Source organism: Lithobates pipiens, unplaced genomic scaffold (assembly GCF_037356315.1).
Source record: "Lithobates pipiens isolate NorthernLeopardFrog02 unplaced genomic scaffold, aLitPip1_a1.2 Scaffold_18, whole genome shotgun sequence".
Lineage (NCBI taxonomy): Eukaryota > Metazoa > Chordata > Amphibia > Anura > Ranidae > Lithobates > Lithobates pipiens.
Genome location: NW_027507758.1, coordinates 454,235,918 through 454,261,440, shown reverse-complemented (window position 1 = coordinate 454,261,440; position 25,523 = coordinate 454,235,918). Strand labels below are relative to the sequence as shown.

Sequence of the window (25,523 nt, the reverse complement as noted above, 5' to 3'; positions counted from 1 at the left end):
GAATAGAGGGAGGAAGGGTTGAGGTCATTGACCAAATATAGTCGTTGTCATATTTGGCCAATAACTTCAACAAGGAGGCCCATTCCCTTTTTGTTTACATTTCTGTGGTGGGAACTGACCAGAGCACACATGTGCCGACAATCAACGTGTTTTTATTTTTATTTTTTGTTGTGTTTTTTTTTTTTTCTTTTCTGGTGGGTCAGCAAGTGTCAGACACTGACTCCATCGGTGGATGTTGTGATTGGTGATGGATTTACATCCTGGGGTAATTTTTTTTTTTTTTTTTTCTTCAAGGGACTTAAAAGTAAGGGGGTGGTATCTGGATGCCTCCTATTGCTAAGGGGGCTTCTAGATTCCAATAAACTTACAATCACCGGGCCAGGGTTGTGGGGGAAGATGCCCTTGTCAACATAGGGACAAGGTGCTCTGCCAAGGCAATCCATTATGGTTTGGGGAGGGGGGCAGAAGGACACATGCTCATCCCTCCCCACCTTTTCCAGGCTGCATTCATAAGCATCAGGGGTAAAATTTTGGTGGGGGGAAATCTAATACTTTATGGGCCATTTACTGTAAAATGTAGCCCTCACTAACTTCAGATTTGGCTCCTGAACATTAGCAATATTCACCATTCACTAATCCTGATGTTGAATATGGACCCTATGAATAACAACCAATATAAACATTTGTGTTAGCTTATATATATATATATATATGATTAATATAATGTTGGAGGATCTGGTTTGTTTTGGTGCTATTTTTTCTGTTGCATGTGGTTATGAAAAATTACCAGTAAGATGAGTGCTTGTCTAATCTTTTCTGTGTTTTATTTTACTGACTTCTTTGTTTCTGACTGTTGTATGGTAGCAGTTGTATGTTTGGTGCCTGCTTTTCCTGGAACCTTTTACATAGACAAGTAATTTTGCATTATTGGATACGTAAGGTGGGTTGGAGAAGCAGTCGGCTTCTATTTATGTAGCTCATTGTGAATAGGCAACATTATGTACTTGGTCATTAATATAGGCTTTAATAAGGTTTCTATCTAGAGCCACAGCCTCCCTAATGGTAAATATTTGTGCAACTGTTCTTGGATATCGTTTCAAACAAAGACTCCAATAATGGTGTCTAAACTGACTGGCTCACCAACTATATTTTGGTCTGTACGAAGCATACTGTTTGCTTCCAAAAGTAGCAGCAATAAAAATGTAATTATCTTTTACAGGCTAGACCTCCCTGCATCATGACCTAGATGTTTGAGAAACAAAGAAACCACGTTTTAGTAATATGAAGATCATTTTGCCTTTTTTTTTTTTTTTTATTGCTGCATAAAATTATATTTACTTGTGTCTAAGAAAAGATCAGATGGCGTCAATGGAATTGCTTACCACAGATATATATAATTATATTATTGTGAGGGTTTGTTTCAAATACAGGGGTTGAAGGACTTCGTCCATTCACCAAAGTGTGGGGAATTCTTCCAAAGTTTTATTCATAAACACAAATTCCTTCACAAGCATTTGTTAGCATCATGCTGAACAACACAATACAGCCCTCAGGCTTTTTTTGTCTGCTCACAACTCTGTCTGTTACTGCACAGGCCACAATGTTCCTCTCTGCAAATAGCCCAATCAATGCAGGCCAGAATAGACACGCTCCTCGTGTTTGTGCATAAATTCAGCAACACGCGTATCTCCTGGAATGGGAGGAGTCCTGAACCTCAGTTACCTCTCAAACAAAATTACTTGTACACAGCTGAATAATAATGAGGTCTGGCTGCCAGCTAAGATGTGGACCTAGAAATGGAGGCCACCCAAAGCTTTACAAAGCCTCCAGGGCCCTAGCCAGAACTTTCTAAGCTCAGAGAAACCAAATGGCTTGCTTTATTTTGATAATGGGCACAAACTCTGGGGCCCCTCTTCATGTGTAGGTCAGAAACCTAGAAGAACAATAATACTATCCAAAACCTTCCATCCAGTGCCTCACAATTTATTGAACCTCTGCCTCAACAGCTCTTCAAAAAAAAATGCTGTGCTATACCTTGTAGACTAACCTGATTACTGATCCAGTGCTGATCTTTCAGGGTTTGAGCTTTGACAGGTGTTCTGTAAGTTGAATACATTTTGTATTCCTTTTTTTTATTCTGGCAAATTTAACTTTTGGGATTTTGGCAAGTCTATTTACTTCAAGATGATGATCATTTGTTAAACTGTTTCCACTGGCCTCTAACATTTTAAAATGAAAGAAAACAGAGCAGTATTGGTTACTTAAGCTGCCATTATTTTAATCTTTTATTTTAATATTGGTGGCTCAGGTTCACTAAGTACATTTCAGTGCTATAGTTAGATTATAATACCATAAAATAAAACAGTCCCAGGTCCAGCTATGCTTCTTCCTATACAACAGTGTTTCTCAAATCCAGTCCTCAGGCCCCCCCAACAGGTCATGTTTTCAGGATTTCCCTCAGATGAAACGGCTGTGGTAATTGCTAAGGCAGTGAAACTGATCAAATCACCTGTGAAAAATAATGGAAAACATGACCTGTTGGGGGGGGGGGGGGGGGGGGCCTGAGGACTGGATTTGAGAAACACTGCTATACAAGAAAATGGCATGATTTCTATAGGTTTCTTTTTATCTATGCATTTTTTAAAAACATTTTTTATGTAAAGGTTAACATTGCAGTTTGAGCTATTAAATACAGAAAAGCTTGGGAAAGTAAAACTAGCAATTACATTTTATCAGCTGCATGGGAATACGTTTTTATCCTACAAGAATGGTTTCTGGTTATTAATGTAACTGATGAATAGGGATGAGCTTCGTGTTCGAGTCGAACATACGTTCGACTCGAACATCGGCTATTCGCCCGTTCGGCGAATTCCGAACGTTATGGGCCGTTCGCGCCAAATTCGTGTGGCGCTCATGGCCCACAATGCACTGCGATGGCGCAGTGCATTGCTGGCTCATGATTGGCCAAGCATGCACTGTGACCTCACATGCTTGGCCAATCATAGCGCCGGCAGCGAGGAGAGCCATGATTGGCCACAGGCAGGATGCCTGTGGCCAGTCATAGCTCAGGCTGTGTATTACACGCCCCACACTATATAAGGCCGCCAGCGCGGTGGCCTTGTGTAGTGTGTTGGCGTCTGTAGCAGTTGGTGTTCTGTGTACCTTCAACACAGTATACACTGACCGTTATCGGCCGATTTTTATTTTTTATTTTTATTTTTTATTTTTTTATTTTTTGTTCTTGCTCTTCTGTAGTGGTTGTTGTCTGCGTGCCCTGACCGCAGTATACACAGCTACAGTATATTCACCTATATAGCTAGCGATATATCTATCTTTTATAATGGAGCTTTCAGTCAGTGTTAGGAGATTATGCGTGCTGTCTGCGTGCTGTGAACGCAGTATACACCGCTATATCCACCTATATAGTTAACTATGTTGCTCGTTTTAAATAGAGCTTGCAGTCAGTTGTAGGAGATTGAGCTACACTTTAAAAATGTACCAGTTGAAAATTACAAACAGATTCAACTTAACACAACAAACCTACACAGTCCCTGTCTTGTTTGCACCGCCTGTATACTGCTGTTCTGAGTATATAGGGCCTGCGGGCCACACGCATTTCCTTTTTTTAATATGGGTACGGGTTCCCCTTAATATGCGTACAAGACCCAAAGGGGCTGGTAATGGGCAGGGAGGGCTACCCATGCCATTTTTCTCAATGATTTTCAACCATATTGCAGGAACCAGATATAACATTAAAACTGCAAGCAGACGTTATTTCCGTTAAATGTCATTTTGTGCAAGGACTGTTCTAAACACGGGAAACACGTGGCACTTCACAGGCATACCACAGACACCCCCCAGGCACCATATTTAAAGGAATATTTTTTTTTTTCACTTTAATCGTCATTAAAATCAGTGCTCCCGACAAAGCGGCCATTTTTAAAACTTTTTTTTTTTTTTGCATTGACCCATGTCCCCTGGGGCAGGAGCCAGGTCCCCAAACCCTTTTTAGGACAGTATCTTGCATATTAGCCTTTAAAATGAGCACTTTTCATTTTGAACGTTTCGAGTCCCATAGACTTCAATTGGGTTCTAACGTTCGTACGAATTTGGGGTCCGTCCGAAAGTTCTGGTCCGAACTGGGGGGTGTTCGGCTCATCCCTACTGATGAAAATGAGTCTTATATATTTATACATTCTCACTGGTAATTGTTAATATAATGGTAATAAATTGCTGCAAGCAAGACAGGAAAAATTTAATGTATAGTTCCATGAATATAGAACTGCACTTGGCCACAGATTGTCATACAGGTCATGGAACATCAGTAGGGGTTTATTTACCAATGCAGTATAGGCTGTTCACTTGGCAAGCTGAATTTCCCCATAGCTATTAAAATGGGTTAAGTCTCTGCTGACTTTAATCCATCCAATTTATGTGCAGACATCCCCTTTTTTTTTTTTTTTTTTTTTTTTTAAATGTCTCTCTGCACATGATTAGGTATTCCTTGGAAAGTGAGTTTTTACCACATTCACTAAACTAAGAGAAAAATCCTTTTTTTAAAGTGAATATGCTCTACCTCAATGTGTCCATAACTAAGACTGAGACATGACATCTTCTCTTGTTCTCAGTTGATTCCATATACATTTTGTGAGACCTTTCCTTTTTAATCCTTCTCCATTTATTGTTTTGGCTGTTATTTCTCACTGACTCTAATGGGGTGATCCTCATACACTTTCTGCTTTTTGAGAGGGAACATTTTTGAATGCTGCAAATCTTTTCAGAAATGGTAAAATGTTATACGTTTTTATATAACCTGGTGGAGGATTACAGGTGTTATTGTTGACAGTTAAATGGATTTGTACCAGGGCACAAATGGCTAACAAATTATGGGCATATGTCCATAGCTTTTTACATTTTAAACTAGCTCTATTTGCATAGAGCAGCAGGCTTCAGAAATGGGGCCCTGTCCTCGAAACGCATCACTGTACTTACCGCAGTAAACTCTCTGTGTAGCCCAAGCGGAAGTAAATGGGTTCTACTGTAGTCACTCTCAGCGGAGAGCTTTGGCATTAAAGTTCCAACAGGCGCAGACATTTGCCATCTGGTCTGGTCTGACAGTAGAATGTAGCTGGAGGAAGAGCTCAGTTTGAATATCTACTTATTGGCCTCCGGTAGTAGCTATTCTCCCTATCTATTGGACACATGAGTGCAACTGCATATTTGATTTAACTTTCCTTTTTTAAAATAATTTTATTGGGATAGATCAATGTGGCTCTCTCGCGCACACTCTCTTGTTTTTAAGCCATGTCCTATTACCTGGGAAGTCAAGAGCATGGGCGTCCGCAGAACTTTTTCGACAATCTCATGAAAATCTTTCCACTGGTAATACATATGTGTTATATAACAGATTCATCTTCACTTTGTATTGGAAGTTACTCTGGCGGCTGTGTTCCATTCCCATATAGCCTAGAGAATGTACATCTTTTTACATTGCAATACATCTGTTGTGGCCATATTTTGATCTCATACTGTCACTGTATAGGCTGTTTACATAAAGATAAAAATATGGCAACAGCAGATGTATTGCAATGTAAAAAGATGTACATTCTCTAGGCTATATGGGCATGGTACGCAGCCACCTGAGTAACCTTGTGGACGCCCATGCTTTCAAAAACCAGCCCTGGAAAAAATTTCATACCAGCCTCACAGCATTATTATACCAGCCCAACAGCATAACGTCATTATTTTCTTGTTCATGAAAGGGAAAACCATACATTTTACCAGTTAATAGTGGTAAGTGATCAATCATCAAGGGGGACCCCAGGAACTCAGAACGTGGGGGGGGGGCACCTTCTGCAGAAAGATTACTCGAAGGTAGGGGGGGTGGGTTACTAATATAAGGAGGAATATAAGGAGGAAACCCTTTATATCAGTGCCCCTTACGTTATCGTATTCACTCCCCCCTTACATCAGTGACCCCCCCCCCCCCCCCCCGACTGGCCTGGCAGTGCTTTCAATGACCTCCTCTCAGGTGCACTGTGCAGGGCTCAGTCAGTCGGCTCCAGCTTGGTGGCTCTGGTTTTATCCTATAGTCTCCTGTCCACAGTCCACACTGGAGTGGACTGGAGAGCACTATGGGGGTGGAGAGCACATGGGTGGGGGCAAAAATGCAGGGGGAGTGGAAAGTACAGGGGTGGGGAGTGGAGAGTGCTGGGGGGAGCCAAAAAGAACAGGGGTGGAGAGCACGGAGGGTAGAGAGCACTGGGGGGGCTGGAGAACACCAGGGGGCAGAAAGAACAGGGGTGGGGAGAATGAGGGGCTGGAGAGCACTGGGGTGGGGGCTGGAGAGTGATGGGGAGAGCTGAAGAGCACTGGGGGGAGGGGGGGGGAAGAACGGGGGGGGAGCACTGGAGGGAGTGGAGAGCACTGGGGCGGGGGGGAAGAATAGGGGGGAGAGCACGGAGGGGACAGGACTGGGGTAAGTGGAGAGCACGGAGGGGACAGGACTGGGGGGAGTGGAGAGCACTGTGGGGGGGGAGCACTGGGCGGAGTGGAGAGCACTGGGGGGGGGGCAGGGGGGAGAGCACTGGGATGGTGGCTAGCGAAGGATGGGGAGAGCTGGAGAGCAGGGGGGGCAGCAAGAACAGGAGAGGAGAAAACTGTGGGGGGGGGGGGGCAGGAGAGTGTGGTGGAGGAGAGTACTGGGGGGGACAAGGGGGAGAGCACTGGGGGGAGTGGAGAGCACTGGGGGGTGAACGGGGGGAGTGGAGAGCACTGGGATGGTGGCTAGAGAAGGAGGGGGAGAGCAGGGGGCAGCAAGAACAGGGGAGGAGAGCACTGGGGGGGGGGGCAGGAGAGTGTGGTGGTGGAGGAGAGCACTGGGGGGGGGGGGGCAGGAGAGTGTGGTGGTGGAGGAGAGCACTGGGGGGGCAGGAGAGTGTGGTGGTGGAGGAGAGCACTGGGGGGGCAGGAGAGTGTGGTGGAGGAAAGCACTGGGGGGGGCAGGAGAGTGTGGTGGAGGAGAGCACTGGGGGGGGGGGCAGGAAAGTGTGGTGGAGAGCTCTGGGGGGGGGGGCAGGAGAGTGTGGTGGAGGAGAGCACTGGGGGGGGGGCAGGAGAGTGTGGTGGAGGAGAGCACTGGGGGGGGGGGGGCAGGAGAGTGTGGTGCAGGAGAGTGTGGTGGAGGAGAGTGTGGTGGAGGAGAGCACGGGGGGGGCAGGAGAGTGTGGTGGAGGAGAGCACTGGGGGGGCAGGAGAGTGTGGTGGAGGAGAGCACTGGGGGGGGGGGCAGGAGAGTGTGGTGCAGGAGAGTGTGGTGGAGGAGAGTGTGGTGGAGGAGAGTGTGGTGGAGGAGAGCACGGGGGGGGCAGGAGAGTGTGGTGGAGGAGAGCACTGGGGGGGGGGGGGCAGGGAGCACAAGGTGAACTGGGGACAGTAAAATAAGTTGAATAGGAGACCCCCTGCAGCCCCCCCATCCTCCTATCCAGGCACTGTGGCACACAGGGCGGGCTATACTTGCAGCATCTCCTCCTATGGATAAAAGTGCTGGCTGGCTGTGTACGGCGGCGGTCGCTCTGTAACATGGCCCCGCCCCCCCCAGACCGGCTCGTGTGATAGGCGGAATGTTGATTCTCTCTACTATCACACAAGCAGGTCTGGGGGGGGGGCCATGTTACAGAGCAGCCACTGAACACAAAGGCAGCCCGCTCTGTGATCCAGAGGAGAGAGTGGAGGATGCAGCCGCCGGACTCAGTAAAAAAATGCAGCATGGCGGCGGCTGCAACACCTTGCGGATTCCAGGGGGGTGGGCACTTGACCCCCCTTGCCCCCTACTGCAGACACCCATGGCCAAGAGTGATTATGGCAATTTCAGATACATATTTTTAAGGGTAACATATTTCTAATGGCAATAAGCTGGATGTGTTTTATTGATTTCCCTAATGCAGATGTTACATTGTTTACTTTCATTTCAGTTTTAAAATCTGATGTATGTGACCTTGCTATGTGGCACAGGGGCTCTAACTATAACTTTAAAGAACAAGAGTGAATGTACTTATCTTTTGTAGTATTTATAAAAACCCTTTGAATATAAGGTTTTGTAGTAAATTATAGCCCTTTTTTGGATGAGATGTAATAAGGCAATGTATATGTTAAACCATGCTTGCTCTAAAATATAGGCTTTCAAAGTAGACTTAATGTTTGTGGGTTTATGCATAGTAGATTTTAGTGGATGTTCCCAAAAATACTTTTGGGAATTCCCCTAATAATTTGCTCACTATACCTAATACAAATTTAAACCAGCCATACATTATTTCCACCACACAATGCAAATGTAGGTGTAAAATTGTTTCAGGTCATAGTGTGTGTTGTTGTTGTTGTTGTGTTTGTTTTTTTTTGTCCCAAATAGTGGTGGTCTTGAAGTGTAACTCCAAGTAAAAATGTTTTTATTTTGGAAGAGTAAGGAAGTGCAAGATCAGTTCTGGTTGCTGTTTGATCCTTACAGTGCCTTGCGAAAGTATTCGGCCCCCTTGAACTTTTCAACCTTTTGCCACATTTCAGGCTTCAAACATAAAGATATAAAATTTTAATTTTTTGTGAAGAATCACCAACAAGTGGGACACAATTGTGAAGTGGAACAAAATCTATTGGATATTTTAAACTTTTTTTAGCAAATAAAAAACTGAAAAGTGGTGCGTGCAAAATTATTCGGCCCCTTTTACTTTCAGTGCAGCAAACTCACTCCAGAAGTTCAGCGAGGATCTCTGAATGATCCAATGTTGTCCTAAATGACTGATGGTGATAAATAGAATCCACCTGTGTGTAATCAAGTCTCTGTATAAATGCACCTGCTCTGTGATAGTCTAAGGGGTCTGTTGAAAGCGCAGAGAGCATCATGAAGACCAAGGAACACACCAGGCAGGTCCGTAATACTGTTGTGGAGAAGTTTAAAGCCGGATTTGGATACAAAAATATTTCCCAACCTTTAAACATCCCAAGGAGCACTGTGCAAGCGATCATTTTGAAATGGAAGGAGTATCAGACCACTGCAAATCTACCAAGACCTGGCCGTCCTTCTAAACTTTCAGCTCAGACAAGGAGAAGACTGATCAGAGATGTAGCCAAGAGGCCCATGATCACTCTGGATGAACTGCAGAGAACTACAGCTGAGGTGGGAGAGTCTGTCCATAGGACAACAATCAGTTGTACACTGCACAAATCTGGCCTTTATGGAAGAGTGGCAAGAAGAAAGCCATTTCTCAAAGATATCCATAAAAAATTTGTCTAAAGTTTGTCACAAGCCACCTGGGAGACACACCAAACATGTGGAAGAAAGTGCTCTGGTCAGATGAAACCAAAATCAAACTTTTTGCCCACAATGCAAAACGATATGTTTGGCGTAAAAGCAACACAGCTCATCACCCTCAACACACCATCCCCACTGTCAAACATGGTGGTGGCAGCATCATGGTTTGGGCCTGCTTTTCTTCAGCAGGGACAGGGAAGATGGTTAAAATTGAGGGGAAGATGGATGCAGCCAAATACAGGACCATTCTGGATGAAAACCTGTTGGAGTCTGCAAAAGACCTGAAACTGGGACGGAGATTTATCTTCCAACAAGACAATGATCCCAAACATACAGCAAAATCTACAAAGGAATGGTTCACAAATAAACGTATCCAGGTGTTAGAATGGCCAAGTCAAAGTCCAGACCTGAATCCAATCGAGAATCTGTGGAAAGAGCTAAAAACTTTTGTTCACAAACGCTCTCCATCCAACCTTGCTGAGCTTGAGCTGTTTTGCAAGGAAGAATGGGCAAGAATTTCAGTCTCTCGATGTGCAAAACTGATAGAGACATACCCCAAGCGACTTGCAGCTGTAATCGCAGCAAAAGGTGGCTCTACAAAGTATTAACGCAAGGGGGCCGAATAATTTTCCACGCCCCACTTTTCATTTTTTTATTAGTTAAAAAAGTTTCAAAAATCCAATAGATTTCGTTCCACTTCACAATTGTGTCCCAGTTGTTGGTGATTCTTCACAAAAAATAAAAATTGTATATCTTTGTTTGGAGCCTGAAATGTGGCAAAAGGTTGAAAAGTTCAAGGGAGCCGAATACTTTCGCAAGGCACTGTATTTGGGAAAAGTAATTTCCCATCGCAAAAGTTGTAACCCAGGCATTAAGTGAGGCAAAATCTTCAACAAGGACACAGACGATAACAGCGATAACAGTTTGACGGAACTTCTAGCCTTGCCCTAACTTGATGAAAAAAGTAATTTTATTGTGATCTCCCTGTCCTAGTAAAAAGTAGTGACTGAGACAGAAAGCAAGAAATCTCCCCAACTGGTAGACTGAGGGTCTGAGCCATTTTCCAAATTGGAGAAAATACTGGCTTTACATCCTATTTTTAGAAAGGGGTTAATGGGGGGGGGGGGGGGGGGGGGGAAGAGAGAAATGCCTAAAGACTAAGGAAAATGTGTTTCATGCTTTAATGTCATCAGGGAAGAGGACTCCAGCGGCAACCTGTGAAGCTCTGGGGAACTGTATGCCCAAGATGGTTAAGGCAGTGCTGGAAAATAATGGTGGCCACACAAAATATTGACACTTTGGGCCCAATTTGGACATTTTCACTTAGGGGTGTACTCACTTTATCAGCGGTTTAGGCATTAATGGCTCTGTGAGTTATTTTGAGGGGACCGCAAATTTACACTGTTTAAAAAAACACACAAGTAGTGCGTGTACAGCTTTGTATAAAGCGGTGTTTCCCCCCAAAAAATAAAAATTTTAAGTCAGCAGTGACAAACACTGCAGCTGCTGACTTTTAATAATAGGACATTCACCTGTCCCAGGGTCCAGCGATGCGGGGGATCAAAGCCCCGCTCGCCTCCCCTTCCGCTCGGCGGCACCGGCATTTTAACTGTGGGAGCCTGGTTGTGGCTTCAGCCAGGCACCCACTGCACATGCGCGAGCCGCACCACGTGCCGTGACTAGCCACGCAATTATCTGGGACCTGCAGATCGCAGCCAATACTAATAAAAATATAAAAATAATTATAATAAAAATGCCATAAAACAAACAACCCTATTTTGTAGACGCTATAACTTTTGCGCAAACCAACCAATATACGCTTATTGCGTTTATTTTTGGTAAAAAAACAAAACATTTTTTTAGAAGAGTACATATCGGCCTAAACTGAGGGAATTATTTTATTTAATTTTCTTTTGTGGGATATTTATTATCGCAAAAAAGTAAAAAATATTGCGCTTTTTTTTTTTCCAAAATTGTCTGTTTTTTTGTTTTATAACTCAAAAAATGTAAAAAAAAGCAGAGGTGATCAAATGCCACCCAAAGAAAGCTCTATTTGTGGGTGGAAAAAAAGGGACGTGAATTTTGTTTGGGTACAACGTCGTACGACCGCAGTGCCGAATTGCAAAATGTGCTCTGGTCAGGAAGGGGGTAAAATCTTCTGGGCTGAAGCGGTAAATAACTTTAATTTGTAGTTACCTTTTTAAAAATATAATTTTTGGTAAAAATTGGCAAACCAATTGGGTCCCTTTCACACTGCCACAGCTTGAAAGTTTCTCAATTTTCCCAGGATTTTGATGCGATTTCAGGGAACGTCTGTGTAAATTTGAGTTCTATTGACCTCAACTTGCATCAAAGTTGGACCAAAGCAGTACAGGGACTACTTTGAAGTTGCCTAAATATGAATGGTTATCATTGGGAATCATGGTGTATGACTTGTCATGCGACTCTTATGTCCAAAGTGGCAGGAAAAGTCGCACAAGTGTGAAGGGGGCCTTATTTGCAGTGCATTTTTCAAAGGGTATAGTTTGAAAAACTCAATCTTGCCTTTCTCTGTTCTGAAAAAAAAAAACTTACAACCTTTTGCACTGTATATAGTTCACTTGGAGGTGATTTTTTATTTTTTTGTCACCAGAACAAGAACTAAATTGCTTGGTGTTAGAATATTTTGTTAATAGAAATTGTTTATTTTAAGAAGAACCAGGTGGAAAAAAAATGGTAACTCGATTGCATTTTTCAATAAAGTTAGCTGAAATATTTGTTTTCAATACCAAATTTCCTTGTTACCATAACAATCCAATCACAGAGCAGTCTCTCTACCCAGACTAAAATAAATAACTGTTCTCCCTCAGATATTACCTAACTGACCTTTCTACTGTGTTTTTGTTTCAATAAATAGACCGTAATTTATCTTTTGCTGGTTCTCTTTCTTTCTACACAGTAAAGGATCAGCAAACTTAAAGGGTAACTCCACTTTTGTGGGGAAAAAGCAAAAAAAAAAAAAAAAAAACACGTTAAAAGTCACTCCACCCCTTTGTGACCGCCGCTCAGGATGGCCACTTACTTTTTATATACAGTTGCTCCAGCACTGTCATTTGATATAACATTCAATGCAATCTGGAGGCGTTGCGTTGGTGTACAGAACACCCTCATAAATGTAATTACACCTTGTGTAATCGGCTGACTAATTTTCCAAAATGTCCGCACTGAGATACAAGTCAGATTTTAGGCATCCTCTGCAACTAAAAGTTATTTGCTTCTAAAGAGATGCAGACCTTGCATTTTACTAATTTGAACACTGCAAGTGCATAAGCTGATAATAATAAAAATGTCACTGCCATTCAATCTGCAATCTGCCATATTCATATTTTTTCAGAACAGAAACGGGTAAGAATTCTAAAATTCTGACGGACCTAGAAATAGAACATGTTCTAAATATTTCCGACGGAACCAATTCCTATCGGGGAAAACCGCTCGTCTGTATGCTCTTCCGACATACCAAAAACGATGCATGCTCTGAAGCAAGTATGAGATGGAAGCTATTGGCTACTGGCTATTGAACTTCCTTTTTCTAGTCCTGTTGTACGTGTTGTACGTCACCGCGTTCTTGGCGATCGGAATTTGGTGTGATCGTGTGTATGCAAGACCGTTTCAGCAGAATTCCATCAGAAAAACCTTCAGAGTTTATTCCAATGGGAAAACCGGTCGTGTGTACATGGCATAAGGGGAAAATGTATTTATGCCCAGAGATCAAGCGCAGCTGGGTTTGCCTGCTCTGTACAATGATACAAAAGCCTGTTCATAAAGAGTGTGAGTATGGGAACCTGGGTTGTTTACAAATGTCTTCTACTTACCATTGTTTTCCAAACTTGCTGATGGACAATCCTATAGGCCAATGTTTCTCAAGTACCCCAACAGGGCATGTACTTTCCTTCCTTTTTTTTTTTTTTTAATTTATTTTTCTTTCACTGGTGAGTTGATCAGTTTCACTGCCTTAGTAATTAGCACAGCCATTTATCTGAGGGAAATCCTGAAAAGACCTGTTGGGGTTGCTTGAGGACAGAGAACATTGCTATAGGCTTTACCTAGTTTTGCAACTCATCTTGGGAAACGGAGACCTTCTTTTTTTTGACTAAAAAAACGAAACTAATTCGAGCAGCGGTGATGAAAAATGATTACACTTATTTGCTGTTTTAAATTAGTGAGACCTGAGAGAATATATATATTATATAATTTTATTTATTTTTTGCACAAAAAACAGGCATATGGCTTTGAAAAAATAATAGGTCAAAACATTGAGTATTTAAAGCAAAAAAAAATTCATAAGAATTACATTGCACAAAGTTTTGAATAAAAACGAAAGCAATCTTTTGTCTGACCCCTATGGGCACTATCACTAGTTATATACTAGTTCTTTATATCTGCTATTAAGCAACACAATACTGTACAGTTAAGACATTAATAAAATGTTAATGTGTTTTTCTAGTTACGTTTTGTACGCATGCTGCTACACATCACTATGCTAATTCATATGTCTGACCGATTTGTGGCCCATTCATAAAATGCGGGCTGTGGTGTGTAACTTGCAGTATGTTGTGGAGTATTCTCTGCTTTACGCAAGGACAGAACTCTGTTATTTTAATTGAGGCCTGTCGCGTGACTTTCACAAATCACGCAAAACAAAGTTCTCCCAAGTTGATTTGCACAGTACATAGCTATGCTTTATAAACGGGCGTCATTTTTTAAAGTGGTGTTTTGGTCTCTGTAATATCATACCATTGATTCTGTAAATTAAATTATCTTTTGTGTAATAAAGTGAAAGCTAACCTTTTTTAAAGCACTAATACTTTTCTAGCTTCCGGGAATTCCAAAAGCAAGGTAGTTCTGTTTATAAATATAGCAACCTTGACCCGACTGGCTCCTGCACCTTGTTTTTGCTCAGTGAGTTCATCTGTTAGATTCAACAGCCAGAGGCAAGAAGTAGAAGGTAGGAAAAGGCCAAACCAATGACTTCATTTTGAAGTTGGTGTCTTTTATATACTGAAGAATGTTTTAAGTGTGCGAGGTGTACATCTAAAATATTAAATGCATTATAATGCAGGACTCAGAGGCTGAGCAGTTGAAGGCCTATTTGACATTTAAAGAGGAAGTAAACCCTGATGAGTTTACTTCCTCTTTCATTCCCTGTAAATGTAAAGCATAATGGACTACTATGCATCGCATAGTAGCCCATTATGTGTCACTTACCTGACACAGGAGCCAGCGATGTCACCGCTGTCCCCTGTAGTCCGGCGCATCCGTCTTCTCGGCGGGGTCTCGCAGCTCCGCCACTGTCATTCGGCTCCGCCACGATGACGTCACTCTCGTGCATGGGAGCCGAGACGCGCGGCATCTTCGTCATCGACGATGCCACGCTCAGTGCGCCTGCGCGCCGTTGTCTATGGCGCATGCGCCGTAGACAGCGGTGCCTGTCTTCGGGCAAATATCTCCTAAACCGTATAGGTTTAGGAGATCTTTCTTGGACCTACAGGTAAGCCTTAATCTAGGCTTACCTGTAGGTCAAAGTGTTTTGTAAGGCTTTACAGCCACTTTAACTGTACTGAATGTCACTGCAAGTTGGCTTTGAGGGCAATATAAACATTTTGTTGTAGCTAAAGGGAACCTGTGGTATACAAGCGTTTTCTTTTAAAAATGCTGAGCTCAAATCGTTTTCAGAAAAGACTTCCTGTGTATAATATCAATTTGGTCATGGCCACCTCAGGCTTGTCGGGCTGTCCACATCAATAAAAAGTCACCTGGTTATGAACCTCAGTCTTGGTATGTTCATTACCTCATTTTCTGCAATTTCCCCCCTGAGACTGGGATATAAAAGGGTCAGATTTCTCCTAGCCGCTGTTCTGTCAGTACCTGGGATCAACTAATTACTGCGAGACACAACTAAAGCTGTCCTGTACAACTGCATTTCATATTCTATCATAGACACCTGAAAAATGTCCTCCTGAGCTATGAACATCTTATGACATCCAAACAAATCTATAGAGCTATTCAGAATAGAGGAAGTGCAGTCTTTTTTTATAATAACTCACTTTGTAGACTGCCCATGTTGGTCAATTGTCAATAAGTGTCCCTAAAACAGCCGCGCCATGGTAAAACCATGAAATCTCTTTAAAATAGAGACCCTGAAGTGAAGGAAAGTAGCTTCACTACCCAGTGGTGCATCCAGGTGCCTGCATTCCAGGTCAGTCCTCTGAAACGCGGCCCATAATTTTTCACATTTTTATCCTCTCCTGAGACTATGCACAAGATATCCTGATCAATAGCCTGACCTCTACACTATTTCCTCCTAAGCCTTGGTAATGGAACATGACACTGATGAGTGGTCCCATTGGCCAAAAATGGTGTTCAATGGGCATGAGGTTCAGATTTGTGGCTACTACTGTATAGGTTTGAAGAAAATCTTGTGTGCAGATTTGCCCAGGAGAATGTTTGTTTGTTTGTTTTTAACTTATAATGTGCTAAACTTACCTGTTACTGACTATCTGTTTTTGGAGCTGCCATTTATTTGCAGCACACTGCTCCATCACTGCCAGAACCACATCACATTTTCTTACGGTTATTTTGGTCTATTATCCCCGATTTAAAACTGTCCTGCTTCTGGCAAATTCTACACTGCTGTATCTTCTGTAGTACCTTAATTTCAGTAGGAAACCCCATCCTTGGCTTTTTGTCTAAAGTAAATGCAGGCCTAGCCTTGCTGTTTAAAATTGTCCCTCTGCTGGCTAATTTGACACTGCTGTGTCATCTGCGGTCTCTTAATTAATTTAGTGAATGTGCAGTACATTTCAGCCAATTCTCCCCTTCTTAAAAATGTCCTGCTACTAGGCAATTTAACACTGCTGTATATTCTAACCTCTCCTACGCTTCTAGCAAAACATTACCCATAACAGCTTGATCCAAAATGTTCTTTAGCAAGGAACATATGCTCCATATGAATAATTATACTATCAATATTTGTGTGTGTGCTGTAAATTACCTCCAGCATTGCTCCTGTTTCTTCTTGCTTGATGCTTCCAGTTTGCTGGATGCCAGTGCTTTTGAGCAGCAGTAAATCTTTAGGCTGTGAGTGGATCCGCTTCTATGTTATTGGCATAGTGCCAGAAAATAGAGCAACTGAGCATGTGCAGAGTGGGTGAGACAGTGTATTACTGGATTTTAAACAGTATAGACACTTTATTGTTTTACATAGCTGTACCTGCAAAAGAGGCCAACCAGAAATGATCTAGCAGGGCTTTATGTTCCGACTAAAGTTTAATTTTAACGAAAGTTTGATAGAAATTAGGCAGTGGACAAGCAGTTTTGCATCAGTAATAAGAGAGCCACATCAAACTATTGGCCAATTTTCTATCCACTGGTCAAAACGGGTCTGTTCTCTTTTGATGAAAAAAAACCTGTTTCTTTGCGAAGACTACCTAAAAAGCCTTTTTGTCAAACTGAAATGAATCGTATTGTATTGCTGCTGTTGCGTGTAAACCAAGTCCATTATAAAATAAATCAATTCCATATCCAAATATGTACTGCCAGTGTACATGGTTGATGAGGCTGTATGTAAAGCATGTCTAATGCTGTGTACACACAACCGGACTTTCTGGCAGACTAGGTCCGACGGCTTTGCGACGGACCTTCCAAACGAACAGACTTGCCCACACATTCGAAAGTCTGTTTGTTTTGACTTAAGACCGGACTAAAAAAGTTTAATAGCTGCCCTTGCATCGTATTTGGTCTGTCGGACCAGCATACAAACAGTTTTCCCTATAGGAATTAAGTCAATCGTACAGATTTGAAACATGTTCTATTTCTAGGTCCACCTGTTGTTGTTGTTGTGTTTTTTTTTTTTTCCTTTAAAAAAAAAAAAAAAAAAAAATCGTAATAGCCCACACACGATCGGATTGTCTGATGGACTGATTCCGTCTGACCTAGTCTGCTGGAACGTCTGTGTACAGGGCATTGGAAATCCTATGGCTTCAGATGTATTCCCTCTGCTGTACAGAAGATTGCCTGTTAATCCCCAAAATGGCCATAATTTATCAAATGTTAACCCTATAGAATTTAATTGGATTAGTCTTTCTGTGACTCAAACCCCAACAGCTTGTCCAATATTCACAATTAGGATGCAGAAAGGGTTAGAACAAGTTTCCTGACCAAGTCAGATATGGGTAGTGAATCAGAAGTGGCCTGGTGTGCCCTTCATCAGAAAAGTATAGACAACAAATCTGCATGTAAATAAAAAGGGAGTACAAGGTTAGGTCAAAAACAAAGTCTTACAGGGAAAAGGATACCAATATGATGCAAAAGTTTAGTTCATGACATTCTTTATTTTGTATAAAAATCACATTGGCGCAGTTCTTGTCATGTATCGTCTTTAACCACTTGAGATCCGCGCTATAGCCAAATGACAGCTACAGCGCGGATCTCCTTTTCCGGGACGACGTCAATAGACGTAGTCCCATGTACGAGCGGCCTGCGCGCCCCCTGAGGGGCGCGCGCGGCGCGCTCTGTGATCGGTGAGTCCATGAGACTCGCCTGATCACCGATCCGTGCAAGGGGTTGATCCCGACCCCCTTATCACGTGATCACCTGTCAGCCAATGACAGCTGATCATGTGATATAACGGAGCCGGTAATCGGCTATTCCTCCTCGCGCTGACAGCGCGAGGAGAAAAAAAAAAAGCCGATCACCGGCGGCCGTGATCGGGACACTAGTCCCGATCACGGCCAGCCCTGCTTGTGCCCACCTGCCCCCTGCAGTGCCACATTTAATAAAAGTGCCACCCAGCAGTGCCCACAATCTGCCTCAAAGGTGCTGCACCCCAGTGCCACATATCCGTGCCCATCAGTGTCATCTACCAGTGCCCAGCAGTGCCGCCCTGCAGTGCCACCTATCAGAGCCACCTATCAGTGCCCATCAGTCCCATCTATCAGTGGTACCTATCAGTGCCCATCCGTGCCACCCATCCGTGCCCATCTTTGCCCATCAGTGCCGCCTTATCTGTGCCTATTAGTGCCGCCTTAACTATGCCTATCAGTGCCCACCAATGCAGCCCATCAGTGCCCACCAGTGCAGCCTATCAGTGCCGCCTAATCAGCGCACTTCAATGAAGGAGAAAAATGACCCGTTTGCAAAATTTTATAACAAACTATTAAAACATGATTTTTTTTTTTTTTTTTTTGCATCTTTTTTTGTTTGTTTAGCAAAAAATAAAACTCCCAACTGTAATTAAATACCACCAAAAGAAAGCTCTATTTGTGGGAAAAAAATGATAAAATTTTCATTTGGGTACAGTGTTGTATGACCGCGTAATTGTCATTCAAAGTGCATCAGCGCTGAAAGCTGAAAATTGGTCTGGGACTGAGGGGGGTTTAAGTGCCCAGTAAGCAAGTGGTTAAATAACAACATATGACGGTTCACAAGATCCATACACCAACACTTGAGGTCCCACCACTGCGCCACATGAAATGTAAAAATAAATAAGCTGCAACTTTAAATGAAACAAAATATGAAAAGGCATTTACCGTATAAAAAAAAACAAGTAAATAGTAGCGCTAGTAACTAAAATCATATAACGCCCAGTGACAAGTGTTTGGTGACTGGTAAACTGATGATACAAAAATATATAAATGTGACCATAATCAGTGACGAAATAGCCAATATGTGAGACATGATGTCTCAAGCAAAATATTAATCTTGAATTCTTCCACCTCACCACGTGCACTTGGTGATTCCATGCCCCTCTGGATATGGGCTCATCAGATGAAGGTGCCTTGCACTCCCATGCTCGGCATATCGGCATTAACCCTCACAGGGTTAAACATCCACCGATATCCAGTCGTGAACCCGATGTCATAAACTCTCCACATATAATAAAACAAAGTGCTCTAATAGTGCAGCAACATTGTGATCAGAAGAATCCAAGATTACAATTTAGCTTGAGACATCATATCTCACAAATGGACTATTTAGTCACGGATTATGGTCACCGGTATATATTTGTGTACGATATCATCAACACTTGTCACTGGGCGTTATATGTTTTTAGTTACTAGCGCTACTATTTACTTGTATTTTGTTTTATATGGTAAATGCCTTTTTATTTTTCATCTTTTATTTAATATTTCTAAAGTTCATTTATCTATAAGCACTGTGAAAAGTGAAATATATAGGAGAACTCAAACAAAACATTAGAAATATGAAAATGTAATAGTTATTTTTCTTTCCCTTTTTTTTAAATTCTGTAAGCATTCCATTCGGTTTTGGTCCTAGCAGACAGAAAACTCTTCTAGACTCCACATGCTTGTAGCAGTTGCGTATATTGCAATCACATCCTGCGTAAGAACTCTCAGAATGTTTGTTTTAGAGCTTTCAATTACAAGATGTTAAGAACTGCTTTGTAGTCTTCAGTCGAGGCGTTGCATCCGCTCCCAACCTAAACACATTTTATGATTTACCACTGCCCTGGAGCTTAACATTTAATTTATTTTTATTTATTTCAGATACTTATCTAGCACTGTCGCGTCAGGCAGCACTTCACATATATATTGTACATTCATATCAGTCCCTGCCCTCAAGGAGCTTACAATCTAAGGTCCTTCACACACATTTAAACATACGCAAAAATAAGGCCAATTTAGACAGGAACCAGTTAACATAACAGCATGTCTTGGGAGGAAAGCAATGTACCCAGTCCCAGAGGAAACCCATGCAAACTTCAGGCATGTAGTGCCATGGTTGGGATTCGAACTGACAGCCCTCGTGTTGCTAGACAGTAGTGCTAACCACTGAGTCACTGTGCTTACACTTATTTTGCTCTAAACCACTTTTTGAATGTGCCTATTCATTTTAAAGCTGAACTCCAGGCACACCGCTAAATAAACATTTTAAAAGTAACCAGATTTCTTTGCCTATCCAAGAATTTAGCATTTCTGTCCATCCAGTACTGAGATGTCTATTCGGCGCTGTCGCTTTAGATGACAATTGTGCAGCCGCGCATTGTTGTACCCAAACAAAATTTACATCCTATTTTTTTTCCCCACAAATAGAGCTTTCTTTTGGTGGTATTTGATCATCTCTGGGGTTTTTATTTTTTGTGCTATAAACAAAAAAGCAATACTTTTTGCTATAATATCCCTAAAAAAATATAAACTAAATTCTTCTACATATTTTTGGTAAAAAAAAAAAAAAAACACAATAAGCATATATGGATTGTTTTGCGCAAAAGTTATAGCGTCTACAAAATAGGGGATAGATTTATGGCATTTTTATTTATTTAACTTTTTTTTACTAGTAATGGCGATCTGATTTTATTTTATTTTTTTATTGTGACTTCGACATTGCAGCAGACAGATCAGACACTTTTGGGACCATTCATATTTATACAGCGATCAGAGCTAAACATAACCACTGATTACTGTGAAAATGTCACTGGCAGGGAAGGGGTTAAACACTAGGGGGCAATCAAGGGGTTAATTGTGTTCCCTGGGTGTGCTCTAACTGTAGGGGGTGGGCTCACTAGAACATCATGGAGATTACTGCTCCCGATCATTGGGTAGATCCCTGTCATGTTGCTAGACAGAACTGGGAAATGCCTTGTTCTGCCTCTCCTCCTTGCAATCACAGGCTGCTGGCAAATTGAGTCCGCGGGAAATACGGAAGGACGTACGGGTATGCCCTTTTGCTAATGTAAATCGGCGGTTGGCAAGTGCTTATACTTGTGATTGGGTTGTTTTTAATGTGCAGTTGAGCCATTTTATTTATTTTAGCCACCCTCCTACCCCTCACCACCCTCCTACCCCTCACCACCCTCCTACCCCTCACCACCCTCCTTTTTGAGCTGAAAAAGCAGTGGACTGGGGCAGTCGTCTGGCAGGACACATTCAAGAAAATGGAAATGTGGCACAAATGCCACATGCAATGCACATGGTTGCGTTGGTAAGCCATCTGAGGATCACTTTTCAGAGGCTTAGCAGTTTAAACGCAAGTCTAAAGTTATCCTTACAGGTCTCCAACCCAGTGGCTAAGCACTGACCGGTGTATAAGCAGACCAATAAGCTTAAAATGGTTGTAAAGTCTAAAAAATGTTTACCTTAATGCATTCCTCCTCTTACTTACCTGAGACCTCATTTGATCCAGCACCATGCATGTCTGCAGATCTTTTCTCTACTCACTTCTGGCTTGCTGGCTTTGCTGGGGCACCGGGAGCCATTGGCTCTCAGTGCTGTCAATTAAAGTCAGTGACAAAGGATGGCGGGGCGGGCTGAGTCATGCTGTCTGTGTCAATGGACGCAGCAGAAGGACTCTGGTGCGATCTTCTGGCCAGAGAGGAGGGGCCAGGAGCGTTGGCGGGGGACCTGAAAAAGTGGAGGTTCCCGGCCGCTCTGTGCAATTCCATGGTACAACATAGGCAACTATAGACATGATTGATTTTTTTTTATTTTATTTTTTTATTATGTACATTTACAATCCTTTAAAACTCTGTCACTCTGTTCTCTCTTCCTATAACCCCCCCCCCGGCTGAACTCTGCTGTTAATAGGGCCACAGGAATTAAAAAATGTTATTGAATGACTTGACGCATTTATTTTTGTGTATTATATATCTGAAATTCAGATATAAAGAGGATCCTTATCTCTGCCTGTGAGTACAGCAGTATTGCTTTTAAAAAGTTAACTTAAATTGTTTGTTTTTAAGTTTTGAAAAAAACAAGGGTTAAAGGGTTAACAAAATAAAATCTGGAAGTAAAATGTTGTGTGGCACAGGAACTGGCTTTCAATGATCAGTCGATAAAACACAAGGCATAGGATGAGTAGATCATAACTCATTCTCACTTTTTCTACACACATGACTATCACCTTGGAACGTGAACATAAAATATAGAAGGAAATGTATCATATTTCAGTTCTGCAGCTAGAAATCCGTATGTTTATGGAAAAATACTTCATATAGATGACTTTATTAGAATATGAAGATATTGGGAATAGTTTTGTCTCCTCTCCAACACAATGTGGGGTTGTATTATTAAATGCAAAGAGACTGTCCTCTTTGCAGTGAACTTTTCTCAAGAGCTCAGTGAATGTGGTGATCTGCTGACATCCAATGATGTGAAGGCACATTCCTGTGTGTTTTTATTTTTTTTTTATTTTTTTTTCATTTTCTTGCATGTGATTGGGTATTCTTTGCAAAATGAAACTTCACTACATTCACTAAGCTCCAGAGGGAATTCCCTTGCAATGTGCAACTTCCCTTACAAAGGGAATAGCCTATTTGCCTTTGGAAAATCAACACTATGTTTTCAGTACCTGGATAGGATGCATCTAAACTTGTATAAGGTCCTACATCTTTTTCTCTTGTAAATGTATCATATTATTATATTTTGAAATATTAATATTTATGTATTTTTCAATCTTTCAGATAAGCTGTTGGTTTTAACTGTTGCAACAAAAGAAACAGATGGATTCCTTCGGTTCATGCAATCTGCTAAGTACTTTGACTACACTGTGAAGGTATGTATTTTCTATAGAATTTACTTATGCCTGAACATGTGAGGTTTTTTTCTATTACAAGTTTGATACTTGGTTGTGTATGAATTGGGCTAAATATCCCCCAAATTTGGGGTCTCTGTGACCCCAGGTCACCGAGATACGACCTCCTTCTTTTTTTTTTTTTTTTTTTTTTAGGCCCCTAACCGTACGTCCCTGGTTTAAAAGCGCCCTCCTCACAAGAACTTACAATCTGAGGGGTAGGGGCAAGTGGTACAAAAGGTAATAACTCTGAGGGATGAGCTGATAACGAAAGTTAAAAGTACAGTTTTAGGGCTCATGCACACTGTGGCTAAAAAATAAAAAAACTGCTTTTACAGGCATTTGAGCTTTTATTTCAGCTTGAAGAAGCTTGTGCTTTTTTTTTATGCTCTTGCGCATGTTTTTATATTGCGCTTCAAGCTTCTACAAGCACCTTTTTTGAGCTTTTTTTTTTGAGCATAAGCATTATTTTTTTATTTTGTTTTTCCTCCTAGATCAGGTGCCCCATCCTTTTTGAAGAGCAAGGGCCACTTAAGCGACTTAGTAACCAGTCATGGGCCACAATGAGCAGATGACAGGTCTGCGTATGCAAAGCAGACACAGCCCACTCTAATCTATGGGCTCTCTCATCTGATCAAATGGAAGGGGACAGGACCACTTCTGTTTTTTAGCCTCCATAGAGGTGAATGGAAATTCCCATTGGGTCAGACAGATGATGTTAAAGAAGCCCAAGGCTACTTTTACACTGATGGTCTGTGGTCTACCCACTCAGTGGACGCAGCGCACCTGTGGCTTTCCTGCAGGTTTGCTTGTACTTTTTGAAAGTGCACCAAACCCACAGGTAAAACCAGAAGTCTATGGCTCAGTGCAGGTAAGCCACAGGTACACTGCGCTACACCTGAGGATCAGATGTGGAAGAAAATCACCTGGCTTTTAGGAAAAAACTCAAGACCTTCCTCTTTTAGCAGATGATCAAAGCTCGCCACAGCGCCTAGAGGCGATTCAGTTCGCATTGTGCGCTATACAAGTATTTCATTCATTCATCAGTTTAAAAGCAGCCCAGTAACCACTGCAGAACAGATATTTCCATATATACACTGATTTTAGTAATAAACTTGCTGTCCCAGGCAAAGTGCATTTGGTATCACTCCACCTATGACAGGAGCCCGTGCTATACAGGAAGTATTGGCTTATGCGGCTCTGCTCCGCAGTTGCTTGCTTTCTTTACCGCTGGCTTCATTCACAACACTAATGCTCTGGCATGGCGGGTAGGCATCCTGCAATCTGGGCATGCCAAACCACCATCCCAGAGCAGGAGGTCGCGGGCCACATGTGGCCCCCGGGCCACTGGTTGGGCACCCCTGTCCTAGATAGTATTTTCTTAACCACAGTATAAACAGATCAAAAAGCTGGAACAAATGTTTTCACATTTGTTTGTTTGAGCTTTTGTGAGCTCTTTGGGACACTAGTCTCTCAAAAACGCGAGTTTGATTGTTTTTTTTTGTTTTGTTTTCTGCCTGTAGGAGCATATGCCTGAAAAAGCCATAGTGTGGCTAACAAGGAGGGAAGTTTCCAGGCAGAAAAATAAGAGCTCAGAAGCCAGTAGGAGCCGATACTTTGAGTTCCTGTGAGCTGCAGTGTGCAGGAGCCCTTAAGGGGGAGTTGGGATAGGCTTCCCTGAAGAGAGGAGATTTCATCAATGACCTAAAGATGATATAACAGGAACGTTTATGTTGTTACTTTGGGCCTTGTGCACACTGCAACTCTAAAAAGCTGTTTTTAAAGGCATTTACGCTCCATGTTAGCCTATGCGTCTATTCAGGAGTTTAGTGGAAGGGGAGTTGAGGCAGACAAAAAAAAAAATCACTTTTGTGTTTAGGAGAGGTGGCAGGGGAGGGACTTCCTGCACACAGCCTGTGATTGACTGCCTCAACTCTGTTCCTGTGTGAAGGGGGGGTTGGGGGGTGTCCTTTGCCTCCAATCGGCTCTCACTGAGCTCTGCAGAGTGTACCTTTTTTAGCTCCCAACTTAATGCTTTCTGGAAGCTCAGACAAGTGGTAGAAATTCTAGACTTTGAAGGTATGTAGAGAAGAAGATAAACCGGTACATCTAATGTAGGCAGATATGTTTTAATGTTTGTGTATTACCCAAGGCCAGTCACTTCACTGGACATATGAAAGGGTTTACAACCACTTTAACGCATCAGTATTAAATTCAGTTGTGATCTCCCCACAGCCAGATTGGATTCATGATATGTATGGTACCCACTGAAATGAAATGCCAATCATTTGTCAATTCCTGCATATGCTGTTAACTTATATTTTGGTGAAAAGTGTGATCAGAAGTAGGGCTGCAACTAATGATTATTTTCATAATCGATTAGTTGGCCGATTTATTGTTTCGATTAATCGGTTAATGACCTTTAAAAAAAAAAAAAGTAATTTTTGCGGCGATTTGCATTTTTGTTTGGCCAATTTGTTGTTGGGCAGATTAAAAAAAACCAAATTGCCTCAAAAACGCATTATTACATGCTTTTCTGCAGCTTCTCCATCCAACTTCAGCCAGCAAATACATAAAGAGGATGTCTGCACCAACATACCGCAACCGCCTAAATTTTCACTATCCCCAATTACCGTAGACACCGCAAAAAACA

The 25,523-nt window shown here is 42.1% G+C and overlaps 1 protein-coding gene across 2 annotated transcripts in view; it reads left to right on the top strand.

Moving 5' to 3' along the window:
• Positions 1–25,523, top strand: part of PLOD2 (procollagen-lysine,2-oxoglutarate 5-dioxygenase 2) — a 214,495-nt gene that overhangs the window by 55,081 nt on the left and 133,891 nt on the right. For both annotated transcript variants that reach the window (XM_077488240.1, XM_077488241.1), the window contains exon 2: positions 22,761–22,852. In XM_077488240.1, the coding sequence (XP_077344366.1) occupies positions 22,761–22,852 (92 nt within the window). The remainder of the gene's footprint in view (positions 1–22,760; positions 22,853–25,523) is intronic.